Source organism: Brachyistius frenatus, unplaced genomic scaffold, assembly GCF_029030835.1.
Source record: "Brachyistius frenatus isolate BFR_SWC_R1_liver_20210118 unplaced genomic scaffold, ASM2903083v1 Contig_38, whole genome shotgun sequence".
Classification (NCBI taxonomy): Eukaryota; Metazoa; Chordata; class Actinopteri; family Embiotocidae; genus Brachyistius; species Brachyistius frenatus.
Window position 1 is genome coordinate 790,099 of NW_027210637.1, and position 14,033 is coordinate 804,131.

The 14,033-nt window shown below is 44.4% G+C and overlaps 1 protein-coding gene across 5 annotated transcripts in view; it reads left to right on the forward strand.

Annotated features, from left to right (window-relative positions):
* Positions 1 to 14,033, forward strand: part of fstl5 (follistatin-like 5) — a 170,362-nt gene that overhangs the window by 127,794 nt on the left and 28,535 nt on the right. For all 5 annotated transcript variants that reach the window (XM_069701742.1, XM_069701745.1, XM_069701743.1 and 2 more), the window contains 2 exons: positions 2,369 to 2,530; positions 3,422 to 3,556. In XM_069701742.1, coding sequence (XP_069557843.1) covers positions 2,369 to 2,530; positions 3,422 to 3,556 — 297 coding nt within the window. The remainder of the gene's footprint in view (positions 1 to 2,368; positions 2,531 to 3,421; positions 3,557 to 14,033) is intronic.

Sequence of the window (14,033 nt, forward strand, 5' to 3'; positions counted from 1 at the left end):
AACCCGAGCAGCTGAGGCCGAATCAGGCTGCGTGGCTCATTAGAGACGGAAGACGAGAACAACAATGCAGTTTTACCCTCTGTAGGGTTTCCGACAAACAGTAACTCTTGATTGACGCTTGATTTACATATTATTATAGTATTGTTGCGATCGATTGATTCATTGCTCTGCCTGTAAAAAAAAAAAAAAAAAAAAAAAAAGCGAGAGAAAATGTTTCTCCGGGTTCAAGGCGAGAGTCAAACTGATCGTCCAAAACAGGAAAGATTCAGCAGCCGCTCGGCACACCGAGAAGCTCGTCCGGGGAATTATTTAGCAGTTTTGCTGCGAAAAATCATCAAATAGTTGATTAATTATGAAATCGTTTCTGGGGAATCTTTTCTCCATTAATGGTATTTGGTTCTAAGATTCTGTGTTAACAGTCAAAGATTTACATAAATTATCATCACAATTATTTGTTGTACTGTCCAACGACTACCAATTTACAAGGACAAATTCTTGTCATCCAGGTTTCTTAAACCAGAAAAATCTGGACCTGGACACGTTCTTACGGCGCCGGGGTTTTTTTTAGTTTTTTTTTTTTTGACGATTTGTGCTTCCAGGCAGATTGATGTATGGATGCAGCTGTAAATTACAGCCTCCATTTCCCACAGCCTGTATTTACACAGCAATTTCAACAAACAAGGTAATTACGAAAATGATTTAAAGTAAACATACAGCACGCATATAAATTATAAAAGAAGGATACTTAAACATGTGCCACACACGCACACACACACACACAAAAAAACAAAACAAAGATGGAGCTTTTCTGCGCTCGCGTCGGCATCTGTAAGGATATTAAACGAGAGTAATAATCTTCACTCAAAAGATCGTCGAAAATAATCGCCTCCGCGGATTCTATTCGGTCGGCTTCGTCGCCACCGAGAGGCACCGGCGTCGCTGGGCCGCCTGCGTGTCTGTGATTGGTGAAGTAACCCGGGTGCCACGAGAACCCTTCCGCGGGCCGGCGGCGGACGCCGCGTTGGCAGTCGAGTTGACGTGCGCTCCAAAGCGCCCCGGGAGGGTCGGCGGTTACCAGATGGCCGCGGCGGCGAGCTTCAGTCCTTTCGCTCACCTGGCTGAGTAAAGACTTCCTCTGACCCGGTGCCCACAGGAAATGGTCTCTGCAGCACGTCTGCCGTCTCTGCTTCTGCCAAGCCTCTCGCTTCCCATCCTCCGCCGGTGTCTCTGAAGTCAGAAAAGAGGAAAGGAAGAAGAAAAATAAAAATAGAGAGAGAGAGAGAGAGAGAGAGAGAGAAGACACTGATTTGGGCCACGGAGGCTCAAAAGGAATTGCTCAAAACAAGATGGAGAGATAGAGATTTGATGTCCCTGCTTAAACCTCTGCCAGGTTGTCATCCCTTATACGTGACGGTTGTTGTGGAGTGAATCATGCTGGCTTTTTAATTTTTTTTTTTTTTTAACGGTCGCTCTGTTCAGTTCATCGTCCCTGTCCAAGTTTCAGTCGCCATTTTCAGCGGGAGAGTCTCCTCCGAGATACTACTATCCTTTTAAAAAAGTTTTTTTTTCCACTGTTCTGCTTTTCAGAGACGACTTCTCCCGTTAAACGATTATTCAAATTCCACTCTTTTGATATTTTCCATGTTTTGTTGAGCTCGACTTAAACAAGTTAGCCCCTCGGGTGTCGAGCATAAAACTTTGTGGCACATTCTCAGCCAATGCATAAATGCATATTTCTAAAGTATTTGTTTGTTTTATTGATTTATGTTAATGTCTGGTTCTCGGTAGTACAATGTGTAGGAGAGTGTGGTTTTTTTGTTGTTGTTGTTCTTTTTGCTCCGGGGTAAGGTAAACAAGTGCAGCACACCAGCATGACACAATATGCACAATTGTGTGAAGTCTGCTTTTGAAAAAAAAAAAAAGAAATAGAGAGCGACATTTAGGTTTTCTCTCTTCACACATTTTGTTTTCTCTGCTTCTATCCTCTCATCTCCTTCCTGACAAAAGGTTACAGAAAATCAATGGCAAGCAAGTGAAATCGATAACCTCCAAACAGAGGTTCTCTGCCTTATTTATCTATCTGATTTGTTTGGCTTTGTGGAGCACATTAACCTTATCTAAAGGCATTCAGCAATGCTTCAAATACACCCGATTCCACTGATAGTGTATGTTAATGCTAATGCTAAAAAAAAAAAAAAAAGGCAGAAGTTCAGCACTTGGCGATTTCTCCAAAAAACAAACAAACAAACAACAACAAAAAACTTCTTGTTTAATAAGGTCGCACCGACTCCTCAAATGGCAGGAATGCAAACAACAGCGTGGGACGCACCAGCCGCAGCATTTATTAATTTCTCCATCGCTCTTCCAGTTCCTCCGGTCATCCGAGTTTACCCGGAGAGCCAAGCAAGGGAGCCGGGCGTCACCGCCAGCCTGCGCTGCCACGCCGAGGGCATCCCCAGTCCGCAGCTGGCCTGGCTCAAGAACGGCATGGACATCGCCACCAAGCTGTCCAAACAGCTCACCCTGCAAGGTAGGGAGGAGTCACCTGCTTACTGTCACTGATGCTGCTTCCAGTATTGTTTTTTTTTTTTACTGTCACTGTTACTGCTACAGTTCCTCCTGCTAATTGCCAGACTCAATTTCAGTTTTTGGTGCTGATGACCGTTGTCACTAAGATTTCTAGTTAACTCGTATAAAATGTATCAAACGAGGCCGGGTGACCTCAACATGTGCAGCAACACGTGTGTTTCTTGTGTTGTGATAAGTTTGTCCCGTTGAACTTGCGTTGACCCCCCCCCCATCGGTTGTGGGGGAACACATTTCCAGGGATGGGCAAAAAAAATAGCGTTCGAAATTCACCCGGAACTATTTGAATATTAATCGGCTGTTCGCGCGGAGGAATCTGATCTAACAGCGCCACACAGTTTCACTTTAAACTCCAGCGCCTGGTGGCCAGGTGGTTTTTTTTCTTCTTCTGTTTTTTTTATTTTGTTTAATGCCGGCTCACGAACAGCTTTTAGGTGAATCACCGCCACCTTCTGACGGAAGTAACGCATTACAACCAGGAGCCAGTAAAAGCTATTTTTAACGACTGTTTGAATATTAGAAAATCGTGAAGCTTTCCTACAAGTTCGATGACGATAAGTTCATCTACGTCGTTTCGGAGATTCAAGAAGTTTCTTTTGGCTAAAATAAACGGGGAAGATAAAAGATGATCCCTTTCGGCTTGTTCACAAAAAAAACAAACGCAGCACGGGGGTCCGTTCTCACTTTGAACTCCTGCCTTTTTTTGAATTGAAACCAACCTTTTCACCCTTCTCCCTCACGCGTTAGAGAACCGTTATGTAATTGCAGCAGAGGACGGTAGCTTGCAAGTCAGCTTCTATCTCTTTCTGTCTTTCCCCTCTGCTGTTCCTCGAAGCTAATGGAAGCGAGGTGCACATCAGCAACGTGCACTTCGAGGACACCGGCGCCTACACCTGCATCGCCAAAAACGACGCCGGCGTGGACGAGGACATCTCCTCGCTCTTTGTGGAGGACTCTGCGCGCAAAACCCGTATGTATAAGTCATGATGTCAGCATCTGGTTTTGTTTTTCTAAATTCAAGGGGAAAATGGAGCCCATGCAAATGGAGTTGTTAATAATTCATCCCGTCGGGGTCTTAATAGTTTATATCCCTGCGATGCAGCAATAGAGCGTGTGCGCGGGAAGGTAATGGTCACACTGTCTTTACTCTCCGTCTCCTGCTTCGGAAGCAGTTGTTCTTTTACCCGTCTGTCCACTCTTGAGGCCATTTTTCTGTCCCTCATATTTCATCTTCTGCGCGCGTCTGGATACACCAGGGCTCAAGCCAAGAATCATTTTCATCGGCGCGGAAAAGAAGAAGCGCTTCGTCGATCGACGGAATAGATTGCAAAAATGCCAAACATTGACTGTTTAATGGTTCTTACCCGGTTTTATATCATCATAAATTGATTATCTTTCGGTGATGGGTAGGTCGTCGTACGAAAGACGGCAGCTGAAGATGTCCCCTCGTGCTGAGGAAAAATGATGTATTTTTCATCATTTTCCGACTTTTTTAGCATAACAAGTAGTTGACGAATCATAACAGTAATTGGCAGATTAACCAATTATGATTTTTAAAAAAAATTATCGCAGCTATTAATTTTGTTATGAATAAATGGGTTGCTTTTTATTCTCTAATTGATTATATAAAATGTCCCAAAACAAATTTTTATATCACATTATCAAAAAGACCGTAAAGGCTGATGGAATATCCTCAAAATGCTCATTTGTTTAAAAAAAATAAAATAAATAAAGTCCATGAACCAAAGTCAAATATTAAATTTGCAGGAAAACTGCAAATCCTCAAATGTTATTTGGAGAAACTGGTGAATGTTTGCCATTATCGCTGAATAGATTTTTCAGCTGCTTTTCTGTCATTCTAACCACCATCACTCCACACTATCATCTATGGCTGATTCCTAACCCCAGTGTTCCTCTATTAGAGTGGTATCTGGGATGAATCGTCACCTGTCAGTATGTAACTTTGCAGCATCGGGTTTGTGACACAATCAACCTTCTTTACTCATGTCGGGAAGCCTTTTTTTTTTCAACACAAACAATCTCCTCTTGTTGCCTCCCCCCCGCGAGCGGCGTCGCACACGGTAATTAACGTTGACCTTCTCAGAAATGTCAGCGTCTGTCCTCGGGGTCTGCGACCAGTTGTTAGTGTATATTTCTTTTCCGTATTGGGTAATTAGGTTTTCCCTAACAAAACGCGCTCCCGACTTTGCGGCCGGGTCGCGCGGCCGACGTCCCGACGCGTCGGCCGGATCCCGACTCGTCCCGACGCGATTCCCCGCGGTGCGACGCTTCCTCCGCCCGATGCGACGCTTCCTCCGCCCGATGCGACGCTTCCTCCGCCCGAGCCGGTCGCGCATCGCGGGATCGCGCTCGCCGAGGTCAGAAGTCTTCCCTGTGCTTTGAAGCCTTTTGAAGCTCCACCGCCGGCCAAAATTGTGCCCGGTGTTAGATACGGCAGACCCTCATTTTTTTTTTTTTTTTTTTATTTTTTTTTGGAGTAAGCAACCCCACAGAACAGGACTTCAAAGAGATGTCAGCTGACAGCCTGATGCGGTTGCACAGCTCCATCGCGAAAGAGAAAGAGAGGGGGAAAAAAACCTAAAATGACTACACGTGTATGTTGTCTGGCCTGAATCAACCGACGGACTGCATACTTGTACCGGCTTTCCTGTGCGGTTGTCGTCTATGATAAGATAGTAGTTAAGAGAACTACCAGAAGCTGACTTATCTTATTTTCCCTGAAGTGGCCGCCTGTGTGAGCCTGAAGCTGATTCTGGGTGTCGGCTCACAACGCCTGCAGCCCTCAACCTTGCTGAACCTCTGCGCCGAAAAGATATACACCCTGACATTTAGTGCGGAACGGTTAGAGTATTGGAAAATCTTTGCTGGTTGGTTATTGTGTGTTAAATAAATTAGATTACATTGATTTAAGTGCATTTATCTGTCTATTTCGACCCTGCTGTGCGGCCAGAGCCTCTCCGCCTGCCTGAATTTACTCCCAGTGCTTTCTCTCGCAGGCTAAAGACGAGCAGGTTAGGTTAATTGGTGATTCTATATTGGTCGTAGGTGTGTGCAAGAGACAATGAATTGTCTTTCTGCGTCGGCCCCGTGACGGGCCGTCGGCCGGGATTGGCTCGAGCCTCCTGGGGAAACCTGTTTCAGGACAGGAGTGGGGATAGACTACGAATGGGTGGATGTATTTATTTCAAAATATCGTCACCGTATTCCCAAAATCTCTTCACGAATAGGGCCGGCGTCATTATGTATTTTTACTGTCAACAAATCACCTATTTGTTTCAGCTCTAAAACCATCTCAGTCCCAAACCCATTTTTTTTATTTTGTAAACACAGGTGTACTTTGTTTTGTTTTGTTTTTTTGCTGTATCTACAGCAGCAGGATGGGGTATGTCGGATTTATTTTTTGTTTATGTCACAGTGGTTTAAAAAAAAAAAAAAAAAAAAAAAAAAAGGAACATTTTGTGTACTACAACATTATGGTTCAATATTGTGTTTTATTAGGTTTTCAAATACGATGTAATTCGGAGGAATAAACTGCAGCCTTTAAAAGCACAGAAAGAAAAAAAACTCGTTAGTAGAATCAAATCAGTGCAAGTTTTGGTCTTTTAATGGAATTTGCGGATAATAAAAGTAAATCGGAGGTAGTATAGTAATATAGTAATAGATTTATCCTTTTAAAACTGCTCTTCATTCAGAGCCCGGCTCCGGGAAAACACAGACAGACAAGAGAACCGTCAGACTGTTCAACTATTACAAATGCAATTAGAGCGGTTTCAAGATGTCAAAAATCTCCTTCATGACTACAAACTGTGAGATCATCAAAACAATGGAACCGGCTCATGCAAACTTCAAAAGGTGGTTGATCACCTGTTAAACAGTGTTTTTCGAACACCCGTGTTTCTTCGTCAACGGTTGAATCAGTTTTGAAGTCTTCTCTTCTCTTTTGTCTCCCCGCAGTTGACTTTGGGAAGCATATGCTGCCATGATTTCCCCGACCGTTCCATGTTTAATAATATTCTTGTTTTTGGTGGGTTTTTTTTTTTTTTTGACTGGTTTTGATCACCATGATTTTTTTTTTGATTTTTTTTTTTTTTTGCGGGGGTGGGGGGGATTTCTCTGGAGATCTGCTCATCGTCTCTCAAATCAAAGAGCCGACACCCCGGCGTCTTTTACAGCTGAAAAGAAGTCTCTAATTGGCGTCGACTCTCGTATAACTCACCTCTGCAGCCGCGCTCGTACCTTTTGTTTTTAAGTTATTTCAGATTGATTTCCCTCGCCTGCCTTTAGTAGTTACGCAGATCTTATAACTTAAAAAAAAAAAAATAACAAAGATAAGAGTCTTGTTAATTCCTCCAGCCGTACATAGATAGGTCAGCACAATTAAAGCCAGACACAATTCAATGTATTCAGCTGCGTAGGAACAGCCTGGACTTCTTCACATAGAAAATCACCAGAGGTCTGAAATAAAGAGAGAGAGAGAGAGAGAGAGAGAGGACCGACCGTTCGGGCGGTTCGGCGTTACAAGTGTAATTAGTTTAATGGTCACAAAAGGTTATGTCAAGTCAAAATTTATTCTGAAAGTGCTTTTAAACGCAGCTCCATCACAAAGTGCTTTACGGCTAACAACGCTGTGTGTGTGTGATGAAAAAGTACATTAAACAAAATTGGGTCCACTCACAAAACTTAAAGGCTTTCCGGCTTGAAAGAAAAACCCCGGGAAGTGTCGAAATCTCTCAACATTTCAACGGATCGTTCACCAGTTGTTTGTGCGAAATGACTTCGCGTCTACTCATCGACGCCTTCGAGGGGAAACAACAGATCGAACGAACTCCAGATGTCCGGCGCAGAAAGAAACAAGTTAAGTTTTAAGTTTTCAGACGCGAGAGAACGGATCGTTTTATGTTTGACGACTTTAAAGAAGTCAGTCTTTTTTCTTTCTTTCTTTTTTCTTTTTTTTTTAAATGGCCGCGCAGCTGCTCGTCCGAGACGCCGAAACAAACGAGTACAAAAGTCGCTCCGTCTGCGAGGGAGCCGCGGGTTTGCGTTTTTGACCCTCCGGCCGTCGTTTGCGACTATCTCGGTGTTTGATTCAGCCGCTCGCGGGCGAGGCGAGGCGTTCCTATCGGGCTCCGCCGACAACGGGGCGGGCCGGGTGATATTTTCAAGGGAAGCTGCCGTCTGTTGTCGTCACGTCGGTGTTTAAAAGGCCAGATCAGAACGACTGGCGGAGTCTGAGCGCGCTCGCCTGCGTTGTGATGTTTAACACGGCAAACCTAATCAAGGCGCGACGCGCGTCGGTGCACGCCGCAGCTGCTTTTTTTTTTTTTTGGACCCCGAGCTATTGTCTGTGTGGATACTGAAATGTTTTATCGAGCAGCTGTTCTTCTAACAAACAAACAAAAACCTCAAATGAACCAGGGATTTTGCACTGGGTTCATTATGCTGAGTGCAAACTGAGGATCTTGGAAGGAATGTTTAGAGCACGCGGAGCTGTTCGGGGTGCTGGCACTCGGTCGCTGCTTTCACCCGACACGTTGAGATATTCGGTGAATCTCGCGGCGAGACACTCTGTGGAATGTTTTCTTCGTACCGAACGTAGATGTTTTTTTGTTTTGTTTACTTTAAACTTTTCTATAAATGTATAAATCCATTCGTTAGGCAGCTTCTTTATTCGTTTATTCAGCGGGGACGGTGCACATTAAGTCAATCAGAGTTAGCCAAGAGACTTATTTTAAAATTCACCCTAAAACAGACTGTAAGAGCGGAGATCCTTTATGAGCATGCAGAGCAACGATAAAAACAGAAAACAATATTGTTGTTTGTAAAAAAAAAATTAAAAAAAAATCTAACAAAGGATACCGTCGGACTGCACTTTCAGTTAATACAGTCATTCCACACTTTTAAATATTTAAGAGCTTTAATGAATAAAATCTTTTTTTTTTTTTAACATGGTCTTTTCTTAAGTCAAACAAACAAACGGTCAAATAAAAACAAACCTTTTCGTGAACGAATCCCACTACACGCGCAAAAACTATTTTCACAAAGAGAAAGGCATATCATGTTTTGAATTGCTAATCAAGTGGACAATAAATAAAACAAAAGAAAAACAAATATTGAAAAACAGAATGCAAGTAATTCATTACAAGGCCAGTTGTTTTGTTTTCCAAAAACATAATATTTCAAATTGTCACCTGATAGCTGTTCATTAATATCTCTCAATGGAATACAAAGTAAAGGTTCCTTCAAAAGTACCGTACGTACTTCTTGGTTAAGGCGGCTTGACCAAAAGATTTGGCTCGAAGTCGCCCGGTGTTTTTAATTTCCGCCTCGTATGCTTTGAAGTATTTTCTTCTGAAGCAGGGAACTCTTTTCCCCGTTCCCGTCGTTTCTGTCAGCCAGCATCATTATCGGCTAAATGAGTTGGCTGGATCTTACCTGTTCAAGCCCGTCATCTCCGTCTCACTCCCAAAGATCTTTTATTTTTATTTTTTTTATAACTTTGTCTCCACTTGCTACCCGAGCCTCAGCGGCTGTCGGCCTCTTCTTGACCTTCATCTTCATCATCGCCCTGCCAGTCTCACTGGTATGTGAAAGCTGGCACTAACCTTTATCTAAGAGCTTTTCACCAGCCGAGCGGTCGGCGTGTGAACTCCCTCCCTCTCCCCGCGGTAACTGTAAAAAGAAATGGAGAGCAGGTGTGAGTCACACACACACACACACACACACACACACACACACACACACACACACACACACACACACACACACACACACCGCGGTGTTCGTCCTAGATAAGGAAAGCTGCCACAAGTCGTGTTCACATAAATGATGAGTAATGCTCATGTCAGCCACATTTCTTGATGCCAACACTGTACTCAGCTTCAGCAGCGAAAACGATACCTTACTTTTGTTTTTGTTTTTTTATAACCGTACTTTAGAGGCAACAAACAAATGATTCTATAAATACTTTTTCTCATTTAACAAAATATGACACATTTCTCTGTGCTGCTCGGTAATTACATGAGCATCATGCAATCATTTCCCATTAAGGCAAAGTCAGGATTTAGATCAGGAAATAGCCGATCAAACGACAAATCAAACCGAGCAAACTCACTCGCTTATTACCAACCTGAAAGTGTAGACTTGAAGCTACAAAGTCAGCAGCATTGTTCATACTGTAATATATATATTTGCCTGCAATCTTTGTGGGCAAATTAAAAAAAAAGGTATCTACCAAGCCGCAGATAAAGGTCAAATTGTCTTTGGCCAACACCGAGGATAATTATTAGGGAGTATCTTCTTTCGCATTTTACCCTTAAAGAAGGTTTTTGTACTTCGGTGCAGTTCAGAACACAAAGTGGCAAGAAAAACTTCTTTTAATTTGTTTTCAAACTTTGACCCTTGGCTGCAGCTGTTTTTCAAAACGTGGCTGTTGAACTTACTACAAATGCTAAAATACTAAAAGTCCCGGGCTCGTGTGCCTGAAGGCATATTTGCCGTCATCCAGCGTCCACTTCTGAGGAGTCATGCTAGATATGAACGTACACTCAAACATGTCAATCATGGTATTTTAAAATGAACAGTATCCGAATTTGACACCAACTTTCAGCGCTGCACTGTTTCTACATGTACGTCAGTCACTACTCGCTGTTTTCAATTCCAGCTGCGCACCTGCACGTAGGTACTGAATGTCACACATGAAATCCATAAAACAAAATTAACATGTACGTAATTATCTCTGTGCCGCGTCTCATTTATTGAACTGTGAGCCTTTCGCCGTACGAGACTGCGGAAATGTAATCAAAAAGTCATCTTTTGAACATCTGTGAACCCCACTTATGGCACATAAATCACATAAATCCGTCATGTCAGATTCTTCATTTAAACCCTAAATGAGTACGTCTAGAGCGGGGGATCCAGATAAGCCCCATATGGCGTCACGTCGTGAGGCTTCTCTAAAGCCACCGGCCCGGTTTATTACCCCGTCTGTGGAGCAGCATCTGGTTTGACATCCTGGTTTCAGGGAGAGACGACGTGGACAGATATGACGGAAATCATGTCATCGATAAAGATCTTAACTTTTACGTTCAGCGGTCCTCAAATAACCCTCCTCAAATATTTCCTTCGCATTTAAGAATTTGTTGTTTCCGTTGTTTTCTCAACACTTAAGCCTAAAAGGATTCAAAACATTTTTTTTTTTTTTAAGGTTTGTATCTTCCTCGACATCACGAACGCCGACAGTCCTCCGGTTTGTGGGGCGGACACGTCGGAGCTTGCCACATCAGCTGTGCAACATGCTGATATCATCGTAAACTATCAACACAAACAGTTTCCCGGTTGAGCCGTCGGTATCCGTCCATCGCTGTGAAGCCTACGCCCGTCCCGTGCTTGCCCTCGCCGCCGTGATGTTTAATTGAATGGTAACCGGGCACCGTTTGCCGAGGAAGGTTGCGTTGGATTAAATTGAATGCTCGGAAACAACCGCCAAACGGACCTCGCGGGTCTTATTCTTTTGTAAAACGTGCGACCTTCGCTGATTCAGACTTGGACCGTCGAACTGCACAACATTTACATATGCTAATCAAAACAGACGCAGTATATATATATAAAAAAAAGGTAAACAAAAACGTATACACTTCCCTCCACACATACACAAGCGTCGGTCGTCGGCGCTCTCGCTTCAGCTGCGAGCGCTTCATGTTTCCGAGCACTGACTTAATTGCGTTTGTGCTCAGGGACGAGATACGCGGCATTGTTAAAAAGCGGTGGCATTCGCCTTTCAGTATCAGAATCCAGGACGCTTTCAACCGAGAGCTCGTTACTGTGATCGCGCCGTGGCGCCGGCCGGCCGGCCGGCCCGCCCCTTGATCTAATGGCATTGATCTGCAACAGACAAGAGACTCAAAACGACACGTTGTGATTAGACTTGGAAATGTTTGTTGGAAATCTGACTCCGTGGAAAGTAATCATCTCATTCTGCGCAATCATTGTTTACGACCCGCCTCGGGCTCCTCGTTGCAACGAGAGGCGGGGAGAGAGAGAGAGAGAGACGGGGGTGAGGGAGGGGTGGGGGGAGAGAGAGCTGAATCACTAACTAAGCCAGTTGTCGAAAGGGTTGAATGAAGGTATTTGAGCAGGGGGTGAACTGAGAAACGTGATTTGAGGAGCGAGGCGTCGCGCCATCTCCTTCAGACGAATTCAGCTCGGGAAGGAGCTCGAAGGTCGAGGGGGGAAAGAAAAAAAACAACCTTCTCCTCCTCGCCGGCTCGCCGCATTTTTATTTATTTTCTTCTCTCTCTCTCTCTCTCTCTCAAATTTACCCGGGCGCCGCGTTGTTTGCGGGGCGAAAAGAAAAAAAACAACAACAAAAAAAAACACCAACCTGAGCAGTCGCTATTCTCAGATGTCTTCAGCGGAGGCTGTCACCAGACGGCAGAGCGCCATCCGTCTCTGACAGCCCGCCGCTAAACTGGCATAAATATCTGCCCCCACCCCCCCACCCCCCCCCCCCACCCCACCCTGACGATGTGCCAATTATTTCTGCGGCATCAGAGGATCTTGCGAGCCGCTCGAAGCGAAGAGTCGCTTCTGTTGGCTTTAGCCTCTCCTCTTTTGATACGTCTCTTGACACGGCGCCGCGCTCCGTTGCCTTCGAATCGGGGGACTTTGCAGTGACGTACAGAGGACGCCGTGGGCCGAGGTCCTCGGGCCGCCTCGACCGCCCCCTCCCTCCCTCCCTCCCTCCCTCCCTCCCGCCCGTACAGATTACATTAGACGGACAGCGACGGGTCCGTTACAGCCTTAACATGCTCCCCCGTTCGTCGGGTGATTACATCGTCGCCTTATTGATTGTTTCTCGAGTCGAGAAAGAACTTCAAAGTTTTTCCTCCATTTTGAACTTTTTTTTTCTGTCTTGGGTGTGCACGACTGATTTCTGTATGACCTCTTCGTCGTGATTAGGTAGCTCGAGCCGCTCCGCACTTCTGGACCGTTTATAAATGTTGCCCCGAGACTGAAGCTTTCACTGTTTGGCTATTTCATTCTTAATTGTCTCTCATTAGAAAAATAAATTAGCATGAAGGAGACATCGCGGCGGCGGCGGCGGTATTTCGGCTGCGGTCGGCGGGTGTAACGTACCCCTGAACCTTTTTTTTTTTTTTTTTTTTTATATTTGTGGAAGTTTTCAGTGCTCGTTAATTAACGACCACGTCACGTAAAATGTTACGCCAGCTCGGCGCGTGTACTTGCTTACTTTTAATAAATTCTTTCCCGCTTTGTGTTGAGCTTTTTTTTTTTTTTTTTTGAAATGATACTTTTGTTAACTGGATGTTGTGTAGAGTTTAAAGGAGGGTGACAGAGGCAGAGAAACAAAAAGCTGAGGGAGGCAGCCGAATAAGAGCTCTTTATGCAAATCTGACTTCAAAGAAACAGCTGTTCCACAGGTGGAAGGACTTAATCTCCATTTAACATGTCGAGTCTGAAAGTTTTGTTCAACTCGGAAAGAAGTGTGTTGCAATGTACTGTAAAACTACGCTGGCCTAGTTTACAGAGAAGTAAAATATTCTCTCTTTACTTGGAACATGCATCTCCTGAATACCTCTTTGCTCACGTGACATAGTTACATCTATGCTATTTTATTTACAGTAATATGACAACTGAACCGCCCAGCAAAACGTCTGAAGACGTTCCTGCTTTGCACTTAAGTCCAGCATCAACTGTTATTGCTACCTTTCGTTTCTCTACTTTTTCGCTCCCCCATGTTTCATGACTCGCTGTAAAGGTCCATTAATTAACGTATGACCTTTTAAAAACACCAGCAGGAAAGATTGAGTGCTGAAACGCCGGTCGTCCGCAGAGTGACTTCCGACGCCGACTCGGTTACGGGTACATTTTTTTTTAAAAACCCTCCTTCTGTGTTGAACTCGCGGCGAAACGATTTCCGCCGCAGATCCGGTCGTGTTCGTCGATTTCTGTCCCCCGTTCAGATATTTGTGCCTCTCCTCGTGGTTTCTTGGTCACACTGGTGCCATTTCCCTGTAATGAACTGAGGTTATTACCTCGACCGAACCGGTTCGGTGTCTGCGTGACTCCCGGCGGCAGCGGAGGGAGTGCAGAGGTTAATTGCTCAGAGCACTTGTGTTCCATCATAATAGATTTCATAAATTTTGTTGACTTGTTGAAGGCACACTCAATTAAACTTCCCTAAAACCAGAACCCCCCTCCCTCCCTCCCTCCCTCCCTCCCCTTCTTCTTCTTCTCGTTTGATCTGTCCTCTTTTATCGGCTGTTTTCCAAACCAGACAAAAACAAAGATGTGATTTGGATTGCAGCATTAAATGCCAGACCGAACAGATGAAAGATTAATGAGTGGTTCTTACCAGCTCTGTAATCCACAATTTCTCTTTTACAGCCGTCTGAAGGCAGCAGGTA